General features: G+C 40.7%; 1 protein-coding gene across 2 annotated transcripts; it reads right to left on the bottom strand.

Moving 5' to 3' along the window:
- Nucleotides 1-16150: 16150 nt before the first annotated feature.
- Nucleotides 16151-20639, bottom strand: LOC131916054 (olfactory receptor 2T29-like). Of its 2 annotated transcripts, XM_059269358.1 has the most exons (2): nucleotides 19717-20639; nucleotides 16151-16160 (listed from the first exon to the last, which is right to left on the bottom strand). In XM_059269358.1, the coding sequence occupies exons 1-2, from the start codon at nucleotides 20637-20639 to the stop codon at nucleotides 16151-16153; spliced, it is 933 nt and encodes a 310-aa protein (XP_059125341.1). The 2 variants fall into 2 exon arrangements, with proteins under 2 accessions (XP_059125341.1, XP_059125340.1); XM_059269357.1 differs by lacking the exon at nucleotides 16151-16160 and having other exon boundaries at nucleotides 19677-20639.
- Between the last annotated feature and the right edge of the window lie 1994 nt (nucleotides 20640-22633).

Raw genomic sequence — 22633 nt, 5'->3', positions numbered from 1 at the left:
ACATGATGCTTTTGGGGATATTTTCTACATAGAAGTCTGTCAGTCATAAGACACAGAGCCCAATCTTACTCAGTTACATCCCTCCCACCTCAACATGGCTCCTGTCTCCACTCACTCACACCGGCTGTGTTTCCTCTTTGTCCTGCCAGAGTTCTCCATTTTCTTACTTCCTTGTAAGAAATTTCACATAAAATGCTTTCCTAGATTTTTTTTTAAAAAACTACTCTCTCCCCCAATGTTTTTTGAACACACACACACACACACACACACACACACACGGGGGGGGGGGAGGAGGGAGAGAGAGAGAGAGAGAGAGAGAGAGAGAGAGAGAGAGAGAGAGAGAGAGAGAGAACACCCTTTGAATGAGGAAGGAGATGAGTTCGCCAGAGAAAGGCAGTTGAAATACCTGCTCAGCTCCCTGATGCTGGGAAACCCATCAGTCTGTGCTCAACATTGGCAAAGTATAGATGAAAATTTCTGAAAAGACCAGTTTCTTGGCTCTATCTATAAAGGAGGCAGCATCAGAACCACAGCCATCTGCCAGCATGAGAGGGCATGTGTAACACACCCAGAGTCTCTCTTCTCTCTGTACCATGTGCTGCTCAGCTGTAATCACAAATAAATGGATCTTGTTCCCTGAGCTCCCACGGTTTTATCATGATAGTTATCCACATTCTCTTTATCTCCTTTCATACTCATCTCAACTTTATATTTACCAGGATTTTCCTGAAATGAAAATAAATAAAGTTAGTGTCTAGACATAAATCCAGACTGGAGTCGACTGAGTTTTCTAAAATCCCATTAACAGAGAAAAGTTTTAGGTGGATCCCCAAGGGAATCAGTTACTTCATGCAAGAAAAACAAAAAACAAATTAATTATTTTTCCACTTACTGTCAGTGACAAATGATTCATTAATGCAACTTAAGTTTCCCACTCATGGTGACGTAATGAAATTGCATTTCTTCTCTGAGAAAAACATCTCAACTTGGAAGTTTAAGTGGACTACAACTAAAAGCATTGTGTTCTTGACACCCTATTTTTCTTATTTTGTATTTTTGGTTTTTATTATAATTATTCAATTGTATGTATTGCAGGGAATCTGTGGATTTCACTGTGATCAGCCCAGACATGCATGCACACACTGTGCTCTGAACACACGTGTGTCCTCTCCTGCCCTCTTTCTCCTCCCTCCTCCCCTTTGTCCCTCTGGTCCCCTTTCATTGACTTAACAGTCTATCTTCTATTTTCAATGATTCTGTATATGAGAAGAGATGTGGTGCTTTTCTGTCTAAGTCTAACTCATTTCACTCAAGGTGACAATTTCCATTGCATCAAAGTTTCTACATATGATAAGATTTGACTCTTTATGGCTGAATGCTCCATAGAATATATACACCACATGCCATTATCCATTCATCTGTTGATAGGCAGCTAGTCTGGTTCTAAATATCTATTGTGGGTAGTGCTACAATAAACATGGATATATGTGCCTTCATCCCCGCAGGTGTGCCCCAGGAGAGCTACAGCTGGATCATATGGCAATGCTATTTTCAGTGTTTAGAGACGCCCCTTACTGTTTACTACAGTGGCTGCACTAGTTTCTTCTACCTCATGGATTCTTATACTGGTTCTTATACTTATATGGTTCTGTCACTTCTCATACCCAAGAGTGCTTGAGAGTGGCAGTCATGCTCCTTATTTTCTTTCTTTCTTTAAATTTTTATTTATTTCAGTATTTCAGATTTGTTTCATTTTGTGTGTGTGTGTGTGTGTGTGTGTGTGTGTGTGTGTGTGTGTGCCTCATGTATGTGGGTACCTGTGGAGGACAGAAGAAGGCATCAGATCCCCAGGAACTGGAGTTACAGGTGGTTGTAAGCTGCCCAATGCGGGTGTTGGAAACCAAACCAGGATCATGTGCAAGAGCAGCAAGTGTCTTAGTAACTGAACCATCTCTTCAGCCTTCTTCCTTTATTGATGTTTGAATGTACTATTTCCTGACCTTTCCCTCTCTCCATAGTGCTGACAACAGCATCCATGGTACTGACTTCTTTATCCATGGTGCTGGCTTTGTCATCCCTGATGCTGACTTCATCCATGGTGCTGATTTCATCATCTATGATGGTGACTTCTTTATTCATGGTGCTGACTTCATCCATGCTGCTGACTTCTTTATCATCGATGGTGATGACTTCACCCATAACGTGGACATCTTCATCCACAGTGCTGACTCCTTCATCTGTGGTTCTGACGTCTTCATTTATGGCGGCAAATTCTTGGTTCCTTGTGCTGACTTCTTCGTCTATGTTGCTGGCTTTTTCATGCGTTTCTAACTTTCTCAGCTAGATCCTGAATTAATTTCTTTACTTCATTCATTCTTCTTTTCTTTATATCCTCTTTGGAATAACTGGTTAATTTTTAGTTTTTATGTAACTTTTGTAATTCTTCTTCTGGCATTTTACACACTTCAGTAATGAGAAATTAAGATCTTTTTGAGAAGTCATCTTGTCTTTTTTGTTTGTTTGTTTGTTTGTTTGTTTCTTGTGTGATGATTTGCATATCTTTTGGCTTGGTTATCTCCAGGTTTTAAGTATCTTCTTATCAAGGAGTCTTATTAAGGACTCAACTCCCAGTATCAACCAGAGAAAAGAAAGAAAACTACCACAACAGTAACAATATTAAGTTGAACAATATATAAAAATACACTCACAACTAATTACATCATAGTAACATATTATCAATAACTATAGAACTCCAATGGTTAACAATAATGAAAATTGTGCTGTGATGCTGAAAGCTGTTTAGGGTAAATGTAGAACTAGGTACCTGACTAAGATAGCAGGAGTGGAGAAAGCACAGAACAAGCTAAGTAAAGGGCAGAGAGGGACACTTTGAAGGAAGAAGAGAATAAATAGCAAGGGATAAAAATCAACAAAATCCTCAATAATAAAATAAGTGTATAAAATAGTTAGATAAATGCAAGAAAGAGAATAAAAATTAAAAAACATAAAAGCTGTTGTGGAATATTAAAGATATGTTACATTCTTTTATGCTGTGGAATACTTGCTTAATGATGCAAAGATGTATTGCATTCTTTTGTATTGTATTTGTTAACTCTGTGAAACTGTGTTGTTTTGCCTGCCTGAAACACCTGATTGTTCTAATAAAGAGCTGAATGGCCAATAGCTAGACAGGAGAAAGCAACAGGTGGAGCTGGCAGGCAGAGAGAAAAAATAGGAGAAAAAGAGAAGGAGGAGTAAGAAAAGAAGAAGAGAGGACACCTGGGTCCAACCACCCAGTTACACAGCAAGCCACAGAGTAAGAAGTAAAGAAAAGTATATAGAATACAGAAAGACAAAAGCCCAGAGGTGATAATTTAAGAAAAGCTGGCTAGAGATAAGCCAAGCTAAGGCCAGACATTTATAAGTGATAATAAGAATCTGTGTATTTATTTGGGAGCTAGGTGGCAGGCCCTCCAAAAGCCAAAGAGTAAAAACCACAACAACAAAAAGCTATCCTTTCAATATTAATATGGGGACAGCAGAATTGCTGAGCAGGCAAATGCACCTTTGCTGAGCCTGATGCCATGTGTTTGATTCCTGGGACGCACAAGTGGAAGGAGAGAACTGACCTTCACACATCTACTATGACACATATAAGCACCATACTTCAACACACGATAAACAGCAAGGGATAAAAATCAATGAAACAATTAGAAATAAGATAAAATAGATATAGCACTAGAAGTATGACTGTGTATGGACATCCATAGCCAATGTGTCCCTCAGTGGTGTAAGACTGAAACCTTTCTCATTGTGATCAGAAGCAAGAGAAGAATCCGGATGGAGACAAACTGGGAACATCTCTATTACCAGCCAATTGAAATGGGATTTGGAATTAGCTATTTTTCTTGTTGCTTTCATCTGAAGTGAGAAACATCCAACAAAATCCACTTAAGGAAGGAAGAATTTACTTAGAATTAAAGTTCAGAGTGATGCAGTCCATCATGGGGGACAGAGTACAGCCACAGGAACACTGGAGCGAGGGTGCTGTTCATACTACATCTCAAATCAGGAAGCAGCAAACAGACAGGAAGTGGGACAGCTGGACTGCCAAACTTCAAGGCCTGTTCCCAATGACCCACTTCTTCCAGCAAGGCTCCACCCTTTCAAGGTTCCACAACAGTTATCTAGGATCCCTTTAGATATCTGTCTTAGTTAGTGTTTCTATTGCTGTGATGAAACACCATGACCAAAAATGCAAGTTGGAGAGGAAAGGGTTTATTTAGTTTGCACTTCCATATCACTATTTATCATTGAAGGAAGTCAGGACAGGAACTCAAGCAGAGCAGGAAGTTGAAGGCAGGAGCTGTGGTGATGCTTACTGGCTTGCCTCCCATGGCTTGTTCAGTCTGCTTTCTTAGGGAACCTAGGACCACCAGCCCAGGGGTAGCCCTACTCACAATGGACTGGGCCCCCCATCAATCATGGATTAAGAAAATGCCTTACAGCCAGGTCTTATGGAGGCATCTTCTCAGTTGAGGTTCCCTCCTTGCAGAGAACTCCAGTTTGTGTGTCAAGCTGACATAAGACCAGCCAGCACAATGTCCATGTATTTTAGCATGTATTTTTCTACTTCTGGTAAACTCCACTGTGATTTTCACCAGGAATTTCATTTCATGTGTCAACATGTTGAGGGGCATCAAGATTTAAACAACATCAAGTCTTCCAGTCATGAATATTGATGTCTGTATTTGTCCATCCTCATTAACTTGCATCAAATGTGTCCTTTCATTGCCAGTGCAGAAATTTTCTGCTGCATTGTGAAAATTGTTGTAAATGGCATTATTTTCTTATTTTTTTTCCATTGTTCATTGATAGAGTCTACAAATCCTACTGGTTATCATGTGTTGACTTTGTATCTTGCAATCTGTTGAATTTGGTGACTGTGATAAGAATCTAATGTGATCTCTAGTGAATAGATAGAAGCTCTTATGATTTGACTGTGAAGTGTCCCCATAGGCTCACACTTGATCCTCAGCTAGTGGCGCTGTTTTGAAAAAGTCATGGGACCTTTAGGATGCAGGAAATCACGTCTTTTTTTACTTATTAAAGTTTGCTTTGTGGCTTATACTGCCATCAGTTTTACAGAAGGTTCTGTGTGTCATTGAGAAGAATGTGTGTTCCCATCTCCTGGGCAGAAAGTTCTGCAGGTGTCTGTGCGAACTCCATTCCCTTTGTGGATACATAACAGTTCCCTTTCACTCTCGTGATTAGCTTCAGAACCTTTGGTATCATTTATAAGAACAGCTTCCCCAGCTTGCGGGTGGCTTCCGTTTGCTTAGCCTGAGTTCCGACCTTCCACTCTCCTGTGGTGCCCTGCTGGTTTGCACCTCGCGTGTTTCCTGACCATTCTTTCTAATCTAATTAGTCTGCATCTGGTAATTGGTGAGTTAAGGCTATTTGCACTCAAGGTTGGAACCGAGAAGAGTTTGCTACTGCTGGGATGCTGTTGTTTGTTGCTCTGATCGACTGGTTGCTATTTCTTTTCTCCCTTCCCTGGTAGTTGATGTTGGCTGCTTTCCGGTCTGCGTGCCAGACGTGACTGGTTATTTCCCGATCCTCCTCCATCCCTCTACTGCTTTCATGGGTTGTGTTGTGCCACGTATTTGTGAGAAACTGTCTCCCTTGCTCCTTCAGGTTCAGTATTCTTGTAAGAATATTCTGCAGTGCTGGCTTGGTTCTCAGGAGTTCCCTTAACTTCTGTTCGTCTGGAAGTAATTCTTCCTTCTCTGTCTATTTTAATGCATCATTTTTTATGGGTAAACTTTACATGATGCAAACAAGATTTAATCTGAACAGGTACATCATACATGAATTAAGCCTACAGGCATTTTGCTAAAAGATTTAAAAATAAATCCCAAGTCTGTGTATAATGACAATAATGTGTAGTATTTATTATTAGAATTATTGTTTTTATTTTATTATTGTTGTTATATATAATAACTGTGTGTTCATGCGTCACTATTTCATATTTCAATGTGGAATAAAGTATGAAATACTAAAAATGAGTAGTTTGAAGACCAGGGAAAGGCCCTGCAGCTGGGTGGGCGCTGGGACTCCACAGCTGTGATTATAGATATGGCCAGCAGAGGGCAACAATCCTAAGAAAAGGGTCCTGCAAACCTAAGGGGATCTCTCACTCACTTGCTTCAGGACAAGGAAAGAACAGATCGGGTGAGGACGCAGGGGTGGTCAGCGGAGAAGGGCCATCGGTGGAGGAAAACCCTTAGGACAGGGCTGGGGCTATCAGACATGCATTACACACAGCATGTACAGCAGATTTGCCCGGCTTCTGGGGGTTCGGGCATGGTGTGGTGACTGGATTGTCTGCTACTCTGCCCCTGAGGAGTTAAGGCTGGTGAGGTCGTTAGGAGTGGGAAAGCCAGATAAGGACAGGGGTTGGGGTGTGGACTTAATCAGAGGTTCAGTGAAGGAAACAGAACCATCCCTAGCCAGGGTTTTAAACTAGGTCTGAACAGCACATTTTTTAAAAGACAACATTATATAAACGAAGCAAGAAGTATACTGGATAGCATGGAAACTGGAACTCGCCTAGCTTCATCCCCTCATCTCCACCTCGGCTTCTCCAGGGGCTCCATGCTTCAGCCAGCCTTGCGTTGTGACTGCCCCAGGGGTCCAAATATAATGGTCTAACATGTTATATACACATGCCTGATTCACATCCTGCTGGTTCTGTACTTAAGTACCTTTGTACATCCTCTCTCTGTGTGGAAATTTTGAGTCTCTATTCATCTATTCACCTTGATGTACTCACCTCCCTGCCACCTACAGAGCAGAGACTTGGCACAGGTCAGTATTGTAAGCACACACCACACACACACACACACACACACACACACACACACACAATTTTTTTTCTTTTTTGGTTTGGTTTTTTTGAGACAGGGTTTCTCTGTAACAGCTCTAGCTGTCCTGGAACTTGCTCTGTAGACTAAGCTGGCCAAAAAACAAAAAACAAACAAACAAACAACAATAAAACAGAAGCAGCAGTTCAGACTGCCCTATTTAAATTCAGTGTCTATCAATACCCCCCCTGCAGCCAGGCTGAGGCACTTTCCTCTGGAGGCAGTGCCCTCCCTCCTGGGCACCGTGTGACCTGTGTCTCTGTCTCCCTGTAGTTCCATGGGACATGAGGATGCACTTCTCACTCCTGCCAAGACAGAATCATCTCATCCTCAGAGGTCTCCCCTTCTCCCTCATCTTCCTGGGACCTCCACATAGGCTGGGAGACTCTCAGGCTTATGCCAGATTCAGTTGTCTCCTTCAGCAAGGCTGAGGCGAGGGGTGCCTCTGGGGCTCTGCAGGTTTTCCATCATTCTGCTCTGATAGTCAGACAGGTTCCCTCCAGGGCCACACCACAGCTGTTACCCTTGGTCAGGTCCTACAGTTGCTGTATTAGGTGAGAGATGGTGCCACCACACACAGCATGTGGAGGAGGCTTGGCGGCTTCCTTCCAATATAAGCAGAGAGGGGACACAGAGGCCACACCTGGACACAGCAGCTGTGGTGGGAAGGGCTTCTGCCACTGACATAAACTTGATCTTCTTCTCCATGGAGGGCAAGGGCAGGAAACAGTGGGGAGGAGAGACCCAGATCTACCTCCTCTTGCTATAGCCGAACCAATGAAGACCTTATGTCTAGAGAAACCATTGACATCACCAACTCCATCTCCCAGTGGATGCAGGGATTCCCTCACTGCACCCCATGTCTTCACTCCTCATTGGTTCAGCTGGCTCTGGTGCCTGGAACAACATTATCCTAAGGTCTTATACATCTTCTCTTAGTGGTTCTGGAAGATAGATTCCTGAACATGTGACTGGCTGTGTGGCCAGGGGTTCTCTTGAGTAACATATGTGAATAATTAGAAAGGGGGGGGGTAGGGGTTAACATTGCTTACACCACAGGGGCTGAGTCCAGCAATGGTCATGTGCGCACTGGGGAGGCAGAGAACAGCTCAGCTGCTTATTCTGAGAATCTGGACCCCTCATCAGCCCACACTGAAGGGACTCACACAGAGTCCCTGGAATGGAGTCTAAAAGGCCAAGGAGCTAGAGTCTATGCCAGTGGAAGAGGCCGTAGCAGCAACAGACACTAGAAGAAGGGCTTGCAGAGTACATCACTCTATGCTTCCTACTTTCTTCCATAAGGGCCTCCAGCCCAGACTTCCCACTCTCCTAGAGACCTCAAAGACTGGGAGAAGTCCAGGTAGGCTTCTTGTCCCCGAACCTTCACACACTCTCACTCTGTCAGCATCCCCCACCCCCAACTCTATCTCTATTCCCACACCCTTCTACTTGCTGTGCCCCAGCCTCCAACAGGGGCAGACACCTTGCTCTACCAGAGACCAAGAAAACTGGAAAAAGTCCAGGTTAGGCTGCCTGACCAACAACTCACCCACTCTCTCTGCCTCTGCCCACTCTATCCCCAGTCCCCCACCCTCCTAGCCACCATATCCCAGCCTCCAACTGAGGCAGGGACTCCCTTGCTCTACCAGAGACCAGCATATCTACCAAAAGCCCAGCCTCCAACTGAGATGGAGACCACACAGACTGGGAGAAGTCCAGGTAGGCTGTCTGCCCACCAAACTCCCCCACTCTCTCAATATCTTGGCACCCCACCATCACAAGTCCTGTGCCCTCTGAGTTGCCTTGGCCCAGCCTCCAAGTTGGGTGGAGACTCTCTGCTCTAATAAAGACCAAACAGACTAGGATAAGCCCAGGCCACACAGACCAGAAGACCAAAGAGGAAACAGAAACCAAGGAACAAAACACTTACCCAACAAAGACAAACTCAGAAATTGGTACCTAGACCTTTAATTATCCCAAATCCAGGTTCTAGATGCCAGTTTAAGAACACAAGAAACAACAGCCAAGTCAATATATCACCATCAGAAACCAGCTATCCTACTACAACAAACCCTGAACATTTTAACACAACAGAAGCACGAGAAAAAGACCTTAAAACCAACGTTATAAAGATGATTGAAGTCCTTAAGGAGGGACTGAATCCCTTAAGGAAATTCAGGAAAATATACACAGTTGGAGGAAATTAATAACTCCATTAAAGAAAGTCAAGAAAAAGCAAACAAACAGTTAAAGGAAGTGAATAGAACTTTTCAAGACCTAAAAATGAAAATAGAAGCAATAAAGAAAACACAAACTAAGGGAATTCTGAAAATGAAAAATCAAGGTATGAGAACAGGAACCACAGATGCAAGTATCACCAACAGAATACAAGATATTAAAGACAGAATCTCAGACATAGAAGATCTGACAGGAGAAACTGATACAACAGTCAAAGAAAATGTTAAATATAAAAAGTTCCTCACACAAACCATCCAGGAAATCTGAGACATTATGAAAAGACCAAACCTAAGAATGATAGGACTAGAAGAAGGGGAAGATACTCAGCCCAAAGTACCAGAAAATATCTTCAACAAAATCATAGAAGAAAAATTTCCTAACCTAAAGAAGGAGATGCCTATAAAGGTACAAGAAGCTTATAGAACACCAAAATAGATTAGACCAGAAAAGAAAGCCCCCCTCTGCATAATAATCAAAATACTAAACATACAGAACAAAGAATATTAAAAGCTGCAAAGGAAAAAGACCAAGTAACACATAAAGGCAGGCCTATTAGAATTACACCTGACTCCTCAATGGAGACTCTAAAACCCAAAAAGGCCTGGACAGATGTCTTGCAGACTCTAAGATGCCACAGATACCAGCCTAGACTACTATACCCAGCAAAATTTTCAGTCACCATAGATAGAGAAAACAAGATATTCTATGACAAAGTCAAATTTAAATAGTATCTATCTATAAATCCAGCCCTACAGAAGATGCTAGAAAGAAAGCTCCAACCCAAGGTTAACTACACCCATGAAAAGATAGGAAATAAATAACCTCACACCAGCAAATTCAAAAGAAGGAAATCTCTCTCTCTCTCTCTCTCTCTCTCTCTCTCTCTCTCTCTTTCTCTCTCTCTCTCTCTCTTACACACACACACACACACACACACACACACACACACACACTATCACCATTACTGCCAACAACAAATTAACAGAAATTAACAATCATTGGTCATTAATATCTCTCAATATCAAAGGACTCAGTCCCCCAATAAAAAGACACAGGCTAACAGAAGGTTTGCAAAAATGGGATCCATCCTTCTGCTGCATACAAGAAACATAATTCAACATGAAAGACAGACATTATCTCAGATTAAAGGGTTGGAAAAAGATTTTCCAAGCAAATGGACCCAATAAGCAAGCTGGTATAGCTATTCTAACTAATATCTTAAAAAAATAGACTTCAAACCAAAATTAATCAATAGAGATGCAGAAAGATATTTCATAACCATGAAAGGAAAAATTCATCAAAATGATGTTTCAATTCTGAAAAACTATGTCCCACATACAAGGGCACCCACATTTGTAAAAGAAACATCATTAAAGCTTAAATCACACATTGATAGTGGGAGACTTCAATACCCTACTCTCACCAATGGACAGCTCATCCAGCCAAAACCTAACAGAGAAATACTGGAGTCAAGATGTTACAAACCAAATGGACCTAACAGATATCTATGGAACATTTCACCCAAACTCAAAAGAATGTACCATCTTATCAGTAACTCATAGAACTTTCTCCAAAATTGGCCACATACTCAGTCACAAATCAAGTCTCGACAGATAGAAGGAAGTTGAAATAACCCCCTGTATCTTATCAGACTACCACAGATTAAAACTGCATTTCAACAAGAACAGAAAGCCTACAAACTCATGGAAACTGAACAACTCTCTACTGAATGCAAACTAGGTCAAGGAAGAAATAAAGGAAGAAACTGAACACTTCCTAGAATTCAATGAAAATGAATGTGCAACATACCCAAACTTATGGGACACAATGAAAGCAGTGCTAAGAGGAAAGTTCATAGCACTAAGTGCCCACATAAAGAAATTAGAGAGATCTCATACTAACAACTTAATAGCACACCTGAAAGCTCTAGAACAAAAAGAAGCAAATAAACCCAAGAGTAGATGGCAGAAAATAAGCAAACTCTATTTTATTGAAATCAACAAAATTGAAACAAAGAAAACAATACAAAGAATCAATGAAACAAAGAATTTGGTTCTTTGAGAAAACCAGTAAGATAGACAAATCCTTGTCCAAACTAACTAAAAAGCAGAGAGAGAATATCCAAATAATAAAATCAGAAATGAAAAGGGGGATATAACAACAGACACTGAGGAAATCCAAAAAATCATTAGGTCATACTTCTAAAATTTACACTCCACAAAATTAGAAAATTTAAAAGAAACGGACAATTTCTTGATAGATACCATTTACCAAAGTTAAATCAAGATCAGATAGACAATTTAAATAGACCTATAACCCCTAAGGAAATAGAAGTCATAAAAAGTCTCCCAATCAAAAAAAAGCCCAGGACCAGACAGTTTTAGCACAGAATTCTACCAGACTTCCAAAGAAGAGTTAATTCTAATACTCCTAAATTATTCCACAAAATAGAAACAGAAGGAACATTGCCAAGTTCATTTTATGAGATCACATTCACCTGATACTCTAAACACACAAAGACTCAACAAAGAAAGAGAATTACAGACCAATATCCCTCATGAACATTGGTGCAAAACTGAAAAACCCAGGACAGCTAAAATGATCCTGTGCAATAAAAGACCTTTGGAGGTATCACCATCCCTGATTTCAAGCTCTACTATAGAACAATATTAATAACTGCACAGTATTGACATAAAAACAGGATTGTTGGAGCCAGAGGGCACAAGAAAACCTACAGAATCAACTAACCTGGGTTCACAGAGACCGAATGGACAAACAGGGAGGCCTGCATGGGACTGACCTAGGTCCTCTGCATATATGTTATGGTTGTGTAGCTTGGTCTGCTTTGAGACTCCTAATAGTGGGAGCAGGGGCTGTTCCTAACTCTGTAGTCTGCTTTTGGGACCCCATTCTTCATATTGGATTGACTCTTCCAGCCTTCAACTTGATGTGCCATGTTTGATTGATATCCATGGGAGGCCTGCCCTCCTTCCCTCCTCTAAATAGAAACAGAAGAAGGGAGATGAGGGGAAACTGGGGGAAGAGAAAGGAGGGGAAACAGTGGTTTAGTTATAAAATAAATTATATATATGTATACTTTATACATATATATGTATGTATACATATTTATATATACATATATATATATATATATATATATATATATTCTGAAAAAAAAGAAGAACCTCCAGCCCATGGCATGGTACTGTGCACATTCAAGCAGTTGTCCTTCTCAGTCCCCGAGCTACCATCTCATATGTCAGCCTTCTGTGGGAGCATCTACACAGACAGAGCTATGTTTCAGCATCTCTTACTCCAATCAAGTTGACAACCGAGACCAGCCATCACTCACTGTTGATATCTCAGCCTTTCACATTCTGATGGTGCGTAACACATTGTGCATGTGTGTACAGATGTCACACTGCCAATGACACTAAATAAGAAGAAGTGATGGCTCATATAAGGGAAGGGATTTCATACTGTTATCATGTCTCACAATAAACACAGACGGTATAAATTCCAAATACACTAGCCCACATAGATACTGTGCATGTGCACTACAGTACTGGCTATAAAGAGGGGAAGTGATATCTAAAGTGACCTGTAGCAAGAATTCTAATTGGTCTTAATAATAAAAATCCAGAGTCAGATATCAGGATGAGAGCTGAAAGATTAGAGAAGCAGAGCAGCAGCCACTAGAAAGACTTCTTACCTCTAGGAATCTTCAGACTGAAAGGGCTGAGCTCCTGTCTTCACTCTGTCATATTACTTCCTTTCTCTGCCCGGCCATATATACCACTTCCTGTTTCCTCCTCCCAAGTACTAGAATCAAAAGCATGAGATCCCAAGTGCTGGGATTAAAGATGTGTGCCACCACTGCCTGGCCTCTAGTGGTTAACTCCACACTCTGATCTCCAGTCAAGCTTTATTTGTTAGAGCACAAACAAAATATCACCACAGTGACCTCACACACTCAGACATTGGTCACCCAGAACTCCTCATGCTGACACAGTCTCCACGTGCTGGCACCTATGGCCAGAGGTCATCTCAATCAATGTCTCCAGATGAGCTCTGAGGGGTCAGCCTTAAGCTACTGACCCAACACGCCCTAACACACCACTTAGTCTCTCTCTGCAAAGGTTTTGGGCTCTCCATTTGGCTGCCAACATAGATTTGTCTGCTACCTGCTGGTACAGTCTGAGCCTGCTATGAGCATCTACAGGTGGTCACAGTGGGGATGCCAACTCTCCAATAAATGATTTTTAAAGGTAACAATTACAAAAATTGTCATAATTACAAAAATTACTAGGACAAAATAAAGGTAAAAAGATGGACATTGTGATATCAAAATTCAAAAGGTAGGGTTGTTGTTGGTTGTTTATGCTCTTTGGAGGGCCTATCACCCAGCTCCCAAATAAATCACACACACAGAGGCTTATTCTCACTTACAAATGCCTGACTTTAGCTTGGCTTGTTTTTGCCAGCTTTTCTTAACTTAAATTATCCTCTCTACCTTTTGCCTCTAGGCTTTTTCCTTTTGTTACTCCTGTATATCTTACTTTCACTCTTACTCTGTGGTTGGCTGTGTGGCTGGGTGGCTGGCCCCTGTAGTCCGCCTCTCACTCCTTCTTTCTCCCTTCTCCCAGATTTCTTCTTCTATATATTCTCTCTGCATGCCAGCCCTGCCTATCCTTTCTCCTACCTTGCTATTGGCTGTTCAGCTCTTTATTAGGCCATCGGGTGTTTTAGACAGGCACAGTAACACAGCTTCACAGAGTTAAACAAATGCAACATAAAAATAACATACCTTAAAATAATATTCTACAACATTTCCCCCTTTTGGCTAAATAAAAAGGTTTTAACTTTAACATAGTAAACTACACACAACAAAAACAGTACTCAGGTAAGAATCACATTTACAATACTCTGTCCATTTGTAGTTAGCATATTCAGAGAAAAGAATGCATTATCTATCCTATCTTAGTGAATCCAAAGTTTTACACCTAACTTACTTTCTAATATAACTAAGGAAAACTGCAACTATAACTATCTAGTCTTCAACTCTATCAAAGACCCAGAGGATGTAATATTATCTAACAACAGAGACATTTGCTGTCTAGACAGTCACCCAAAGTTCCTCTGAAATCCATCTTCAGCCTACTGGCCCAGAATTTCTGGCAAACTTCTCAGTGAAGCAGGAAATCTGAAGGACTGTCTTGCCTTCTATTGCCAAAGTTTGTCAGTTGCTTTCTGCTGTGTCCTGCAGAATATCTGACAGACTCTTCTGTGAAGCAGGAATTTTGAAGGACCTTCCTACTTTGTTTTGGCAAAGTTCAACAGTCTTTTTCTTGTGTGTCCTGCATGTTCAGTCTGCTCAGCACATTGTCAGCAGTCAAAGGCAAGAGCAGTTTCTTTGCCCAGTGGCTAACCTTGCCACAATGAAAGCAAACTTCATGAGGAGTTTCCATGATGACCATCATCTCTGAAGTAAATTAGTGCTGCCAGGAGCAGATGTGTTTCACTTTCATGAAAAAACCTTAGATTAACAAAACATTTTAAATGCCATATCCAATAGGTCTTTGAAGTATTTGTAGACCCTTTATCTAAAATATGTTTCTATATGATCCTAAAAGCATACCTAACATATCTACAAATTTGATTGTTAAAAATGACTAACTAGTAACCTGTGTTTCTAGATTATCCTAAATAGTTTACAAAAATAACTTTCAAAAACTAGAATTTTACCTCATATTTTTAAATAAACTGTATAGGTATAATACCTTAAGCAAGTGTTGAAATATACAAACAATATGTTGTAATAAAAATAACCTTAAATTTTTATCAATATACAAAAATCCTTACAAATACAAAATATTTGAGATCAATAGTTGTCCCTTAGTTTATAGGTGATTCAATAATCTACCCTATTATTTAAAGTAGATTCAATAATCTACCCTTCTATCTTATTCCTATATCCCCTAAACATAGCAAACATCCATAACCTGTCAAATAACCAACAGCCTCCCACAACTCAACTCTTGAGAATGTGGACATTGTGTTCTCCAAACTGTTTCCTGCTGTTTATGAATGAAGTATCATTAAGGGTCCCTGAGAAAATTTTGAAAGAATGACCAAGTCCTGGGAAGACCAGCAATAACTTTTGCTGGTAGATACCACCTGTCAAGTTTCAGGAGGTCTCCCTTGACCAAACCTGATCTATATTATTCTTGAAGGAATCCACAGCCTCTTGCCTCCTGTGGGAACAAAACTCCAAAGCATTTTTGATTTCCATTTGACAAATATATTTTTTGACTTCTTTTTTAAAATTAAGATAGCCCTAAAGTATCTAGGTTGGTTCAATTTTGCAGTCCAGTTCACAATTCCATCTCTCTTAGCAGCTATTGTTTGCTTATCAACATTAAAAAAAATTCAGAATCAACACAATAACATACAGGATCTAGACTCTCTGTGTATTTTCCATCGTTACATGGCATTTTCTTTTATATTACTTTTACTTTCTCTCTCTCTAAAGACTTTACTATTTCTAAATTTTTTATTTCTATATCTGTCCATCTCTGGTGGTGGACAGGTCCCAGCAGAGTATGCAAGGAGTTCGTGGGGGGAGGATGTGAGCCAGGCCATGGTGGTGGTGAGAATCTTGCAGCTTGACTGACTAGCAGCCAGAATACTTCTTTATTTATATAGAACTTAGTAAGTAGGGATACATTCATGATGTTCTAGAATATAGATCATATCCTTTTTGGTTTTGGACATGTGTTTCACTTCCACTTGCTCATTTAAACTATGACAGAACAAAGTTGTCATTTCCAATCATTTTCTCTCAAGTTTTGATATCACTGGTATAGAGTTATCATTTTTACTCATTAACCCCATAACCCAATTTTTAAGAATCTAGAGGCATATGACAGCCTGTTCTCAGGCCAGGAGCTTTTGTGGCTACAAGGACACTAGACCAAAACAAATCTTCAAGTCAGCCTGGCATATTGCCATGTCCCAAGCAGTGCATTATTAGCTCTTAATGGTCAGAGTGCCCAAGAAAAATCCTTAGGCCAAAGCTGTTGCAGTTATTATTCAAATTTTGGCATAATAGAATGTTTATACTTTATATCTTTATAGAATTTGTCTATATGTCTAATCCTAGCATTCAGTTGTTCTTAGTCATATGAGATCACAGTGGCTCTGTATGTGCTAGCTTTTCTAAGAAAGGGAGGTCCTGACATCTCATTTTTTCTTTATCATCTTTCCATTCCATACTTTGCTCACCAATATAAGTCTTTGTGTAGGGCAGAGGTAACTTCAGCTAATCTAACTTTGTTGCTGTATATGCCATGTAATTGCCTGAGTGTATAGTGGGAAGAGGCTTGCAATCTGAACTGTGGCCAACTCATCTAGCTCACAGAACCTTGTTGACCTTTTTGAGTTTACTTTGTTTTGAATATTTTGTTCCTGCCTAAGTACAGGGACATATGTTTCAAGAATATCTCATAGCCTCATAAAGAGACCTCTGGCTTCTTTATGTGTGTCACAACCTCCAAGGCATAAGGAGGACCTTCAAGTAGATAAAGATATCTCCATAAAAGTGAGAGGGGTAGTAGTATGTTCAGGACAGTCCTGGGGAAACTTAAAAATAGTACTCCTGGGAGAAGGCATAAATGATTCAAAAGAAAATCCAACATCCTCAAATAGTACAAATATTAAAAGTCTCCTAAATATGCAACAGGTGGAGATGAAAACCAAAGGTGGCATGGTGGCTATCATGTGACTCAGCTTTGCTGGATCTTTGTTAAGCAGCTATGCTGGCTTTGTGACTTTTGCAGATATGGCTGTGCTACATTTTTTTCTTTCTTTCTTAAGCCTATGCAAGCTGGAACCTATTTAGACGTTTTTCTATCTGTACTTCTTTTTTTATTATTTAAATATTTTCATTTTACATACCAACCACAGTTCCCCCTCTCTCCCCTTCTCCTGCTTCCCTCTACCTCCCCCCACCCCACCCCCTCACCCCTCAGAGGGTGTAAGACCTCCCTTGGGGAGTCAACAAAGTCTGGCATACCAAGTATAGGTAGGACCAAGCCCCTCCCCCCTGCATCAAAGCTGAGCAAGGTGTCCTACCACAGGGAATGGGCTCCAAAAAGCCAATTCATGCACCCAGAATAAGTCCTGGTCCCACTGCCAGGGTCCCCACAAATATATCAAGTTACACAACTGTCACACACATTCAGAGGGCCTAGTTAGGTCCCATGCAGGTTCCCCAGCTGTCAGTACAGAGTCCATGAGCTCCCACTAGCTCAGGTCAGCTCCATCTGGACCTCTTTAACTATTTATCTTTTAGCCTTTTTGACTGCATGAGCAAACTTAAGACTGTTGAGCTATGCCTGGATTCTCCACATGGCTCTCCTGGCTGGTTCTGACTGCTTCTAGGTTCCTGAGAGCCAAGCCTAAACCTCACAGCCTGGTCAGAGGTTCATGACCGAGAACTACATTAAACCTTCTTAGCTGTGGAAGCTTCCTGAGCTGTCACACGTGGTTTTTATTTAGCACTGCTGGCTGAATAGCAGTGCCTCTTAAAGGAGTTGTGTCCTTTTACTTTTCTTTTTTTTTTTTCTTTTTTTCCGTTTTCGCCAGACTTACATGGAAATTTGGCCCCACATTGGGTGTGACAATGTTGTTTTTATCTTTTGGGGGGGCCACCACCCATCTCCCAAATAAATCACACACACACAGAGGATTATTCTTACTTATAAATGCCCAGCCTTAGCTTGGCTTATTTCTTGCCAACTTTTTTTTTAACTTAAATTATCCCCTCTACCTTTTGCCTCTGGGCTTTTTCCTTTTCTTTACTTCTGTAACCTTACTTTCACTCTTACTCTGTGGTTGGCTGTGTGGCTGGGTGGCTGGACCCTGTAGTCCTCCTCTCCTCCTCTTGCTTCTTCTTTCTCCCTTCTCCCAGATTTCTCCTTCTATATATCCTCTCTGCCTGCCAGCCCCACCTATCCTTTCTCCTACCTTGCTATTGGCTGTTCAGCTCTTTATTAGGCCATCCGGTGTTTTAGACAGGTGCAGTAACACAGCTTCACAGAGTTAAATAAATGCAACATAAAAGTAACACACCTTAAAATCATATTCTACAAAATAGGGTAAAATTTAGCATCTTGAATTTTATTTTTTGTTTATGTAGCCAAAATTATTATCTTCTTAAAATAATTGTTTTACTATAAGATTATTTCTTAGTCTCATGAAAACCACAAAGTAAAAACTTGTACACAAATGTGAAGGAAAAAGAAAAAGATCTAAATAATATTACTAGAGAAAATCATCTAACTGCCAAAGTACAGAGTAAGAAAAGAGAACAGGAGGAATGTATCAGAAAATTAGGAAACAGGAGCTGATACAAATGTGTGCTCTTGTTTATGACATTTCCATGGGTGACACTGGACTGTATTATCCAATTGGAACATGCAGAGCTGCTGAATGGGTAAAAGATAAGGCCCAATATGATAACTCCGCTTCACCAATTAGTTCATTTCTCAGGACTCATGTTGGGTGGCTCACAACTACATGCAAATCAAGCTCAAGAGGAACTGATAACCTCCTTTGGCCTCTGTTGACACTGCACACACATGCACATGCACACACACAGTTACACCTCACAGAAACACATATATCCATATAGCACACACACGTACACACACACACATATTCACACAGAAAAGCAAACATATATACACACATTCACACACCACACTCACACACAAATATACACAAACACTACATGCACATAAACACAAAGACATAAACACATAAAAACACATATGTATATACACAAATACAAACACACACAAAAACACATATACATATACACACAAACAAATACATATGGAGACACACACACAAACACACATACCCATAAAAATAAAATCTTTGTTTCAAAGCAAAGGAAAATGGTTTAATTATTGAATTCTAACAAATGTTCCAAATGTAACAACAAATCTCCAAATGTTCAAAATATTAAGGAAGGGGAATACTTCCCAAACCCTCACAGCAGGCTGGTACTGTTCTGATACACACAGCAAGGATACACATAGCAAAAACTATGGAACAACATCTAAGATAAACATTTATGCCAACTTCCTAACAGAATACTGGCAAATCATATTTATATCCCATAAAAAATATTGCTCACTATGACCAAATGGAACACATCCCAGGAATGCCAGCTTGTTCAATGCACATTAAAAAAAAGAAAAGAATGAAACCCATTCAATTGTGTCAATACACAGAGCAAACCCATTTCACTGAGCCAGCATCTCTTTCTGATGAAATCTTCCAGCAAATCAGATGCAGAAAGTCCATATTCCTACACAACAAAAGTCCTTGATGAGAGGACATATCATGGTCTCAGGCATGGGAGCATCATACAAATAACATAAGCATGAGATCTGGAACAACAGATGTGTAAAGAAAAAGAAAGGAAACTTCATTCCAAATTACTTATTTTACTGTTTCTTGAAAGAGGGGTGCCACACCCAACAGTTTCTTCAGAGCCTCCGTGACATTCTTATTCCTAAGACTGTAGATTAGTGGGTTCAGCAGAGGGGTGAGTATTGTGTAAAACACAGACACAACCATGTCCTTCTCAGGGGTGTGGAAGGAGGCAGGGAGCATGTAGGTGTAGACAGCAGCACCATAGAAGAGGATGACCACAGTCATGTGGGAAGAGCAGGTGGCCAGGGCCTTCTTCCTGCCCTCTGCCGAGTTCATCCTGATAACTGTGAGGAGGATGAATGAATAGGAGCTTGATATGACTGTCACAGGAATGAGAAGCATGAGCACACAGCACAGGTACATGAGGGTCTCATACAGCCAGGTGTCTGAACAGGAGAGCTTTGTCACAGCAGGGACCTCACAGAAAAAGTGATGGATCTCATGGGATCCACAGAATGGGAAGGTCATGGTGACAGGAGTGAACATAAAGCCATCCAAGGATCCCAGGAACCAACAGACAGACATCAGGAGGAGACACACTCTACGGTTCATGAGAACAGGATAACGGAGTGGATGGCAGATGGCCACATAGCGGTCATAAGACATGGTAGCCAAGAGGAAAAATTCTGAACCTGCTAGTGTCACATAGAGAAACATCTGTATCCCACAGGCTACAGCTGAAATCTTGTGGCTCCCAAGGACCTGGTCCATGAGCATCTTGGGCACAGTGACAGAAATGTACATCATGTCCATGAGAGATAACTGGCTGATGAAAAAGTACATGGGTGTTTGGAGGCGGGTGTCAGAGATTATCAGAAGGATCAGGAGGGCATTCCCAGACAAGGCCATCAGGAAAACCACAAATATGACCACAGCAAGCAGGGCAGGATGTTTGGACTGACTGAAGAATCCCACCAGGTTGAAATCTGACTGTCCAGTGTAGTTGCTCATCCAGGTAATGATGTTCATGGGTGTTTCCTAGGCAACCAAGAATGCTTTGGAGTTAGCATCATCACGTGACATTAGGAACTAATGCTCAGTGATATGTCCCTTAATCTGACTGTGCTATCACAGGAAGTTTCCTGACCTGGAGATCTGAGGATTGCACATTTCACATAGTTCAATCAATTTTTTTTAAAACTTAGAATTCATGTCTTGGTCAGAAGCATTGGTGATTCAGGGCAAATTCAAGGTCATGAACTTTCCTAAGGACAGACAGAGTCTTCTGTCAAGTATTACAAACTTGAGGAATGCTACTCAATATTAACAAAGTGATTCAGTGACAAAATTTGAGGCATGCTGCCCCACACTAACACAAATAATGATTTAATGACAAAAAGGGATAAAATCAAAATTATTTTGAACTATGTGACTTTAAAGTAAACCTTGACCTCTATGAATTAAGGATGCAATTGGAATCTTAAAATCTCTGAGGTGTATTGCATATAAAAACACTTTTAAGAGTAATAATTTAAGGGGTAAATTTCAACAGGTGAATCTCCTTAGTCCCCAGGATAGGGCTCTCTTAGAGTTTCCCTGCTGCTTGAAGAAGCTTCACCTTCACACAAGCAGGACCAATGCTCAGAACCCTAACAGTATGGAGCCCACTCATTGGCCAAATACTGCCACCTGTCCACCTATCCCTCTACCCACTAGTTCTCCATCTGCTACCTAAACTAATGCTATTGCTGCTGGTGGTGGTGATGATGATAACTTTGACTTCTGGTTTTGTCAAGGTTAAATAAAGCAAAACAATGAAAGTTCTTTCAAAAGCCAAAGTAAAAATGGCTGAGCACATGCACTCTTACATTTTTAAGATCCCACTATCCTGGAGGACCATCTGAGAGATGAGTAATAGTATTGTATTATGGACAACAGTACTTTTGCTCTTCGGTTTAAATATTGTGTACACATTTAAGAATTTGGTTTTCAAAATAACAAGGAAGAAAACTTCAAATAAATAACATATATAGCCTACTTTAAAAAGATTTTGGATTTGAAATTTTTTTCTGTGTTTGTTACAAGTGCATTAATTTTGTATAAATGTATAAACACTTTAAATATATATTTAGAAAAACATTCACACGAGTGTAGGAATTTGCAAAGAAATGCATAACATATTTACACATTTATCCTTGATTAGCACAGTTAGCAGAAAAATTCACCTGCATAAGGCCTTGGCTTCTCCAAGCTCACGTCCTCACAAGTTCCACCATGTACTCTAACAGTACAGGACCCCACAAGTGTGTCCCCGGCCAGGCTGTGTTTGTAGCACCATCCGCTTTGTGGAATGTCACAGTCCCTGTCTCCTGGGATCCACGAAGCAGAGAGAAAAATGAGCGATGCTGAGGTGCCTCTCACATGGGTTCCTGCTCTCCATGCTCCTTGCTCACAGCCTGACTCTGCACTGGACTCTGAAACCAGTCAAGGCAACTTTGAACTTGATGGTACTTAAATACGCTCCTGCCAGTCTGTGCAGGACAACACGTAAATAAGATAAAGTCAAATGTTTAAATGGCTGCAAAGTGAGTCAATGCAACAGGCACAAATAGACCTAGCCTGTCTGAAGCCCGCTAAAGCTTATGCCATGTCTTCTCCTTAAACAGACTGAATTATTCTACCTAAGAAAATTAAAAGTATTTTTTTTAATGTGTATGTGTTTTACTTGCATGTATGAGTGTGTGTGTGTGTGTGTGTGTGTGTGTGTGTGTGTGTGTGTGTGTGTCTTTATTAGCACTACATGTGTCCTTATTGCCCAATGAATTCAGGAGAAGATATTGGATCCTCCAGAACTGGTTACAGAAAGTTGTGAGCTGCCATGTGCCAAGTGGATGCTGGGAGCTGAACCTAGCTGGGAGTCTTCTGCAAGAGAAACAAGTGCTCTTAACCCCTGAGCCATCCTTCCACCCATTTTAAACCTTTTGGTTTCTGAAATGGTAAATGTTGAGTTATGGTAGCTCTCA

This window comes from Peromyscus eremicus, chromosome 8a (assembly GCF_949786415.1).
Source record: "Peromyscus eremicus chromosome 8a, PerEre_H2_v1, whole genome shotgun sequence".
Taxonomy (NCBI): Eukaryota; Metazoa; Chordata; class Mammalia; order Rodentia; family Cricetidae; genus Peromyscus; species Peromyscus eremicus.
This window is presented reverse-complemented; position numbering and strand designations above follow the sequence as displayed.

Coding starts and splice junctions, on each gene's coding strand:
- LOC131916054 (XM_059269357.1), bottom strand. CDS start 20,639: ATGAACATCATTACCTGGATGAGCAACTACACTGGACAGTCAGATTTC.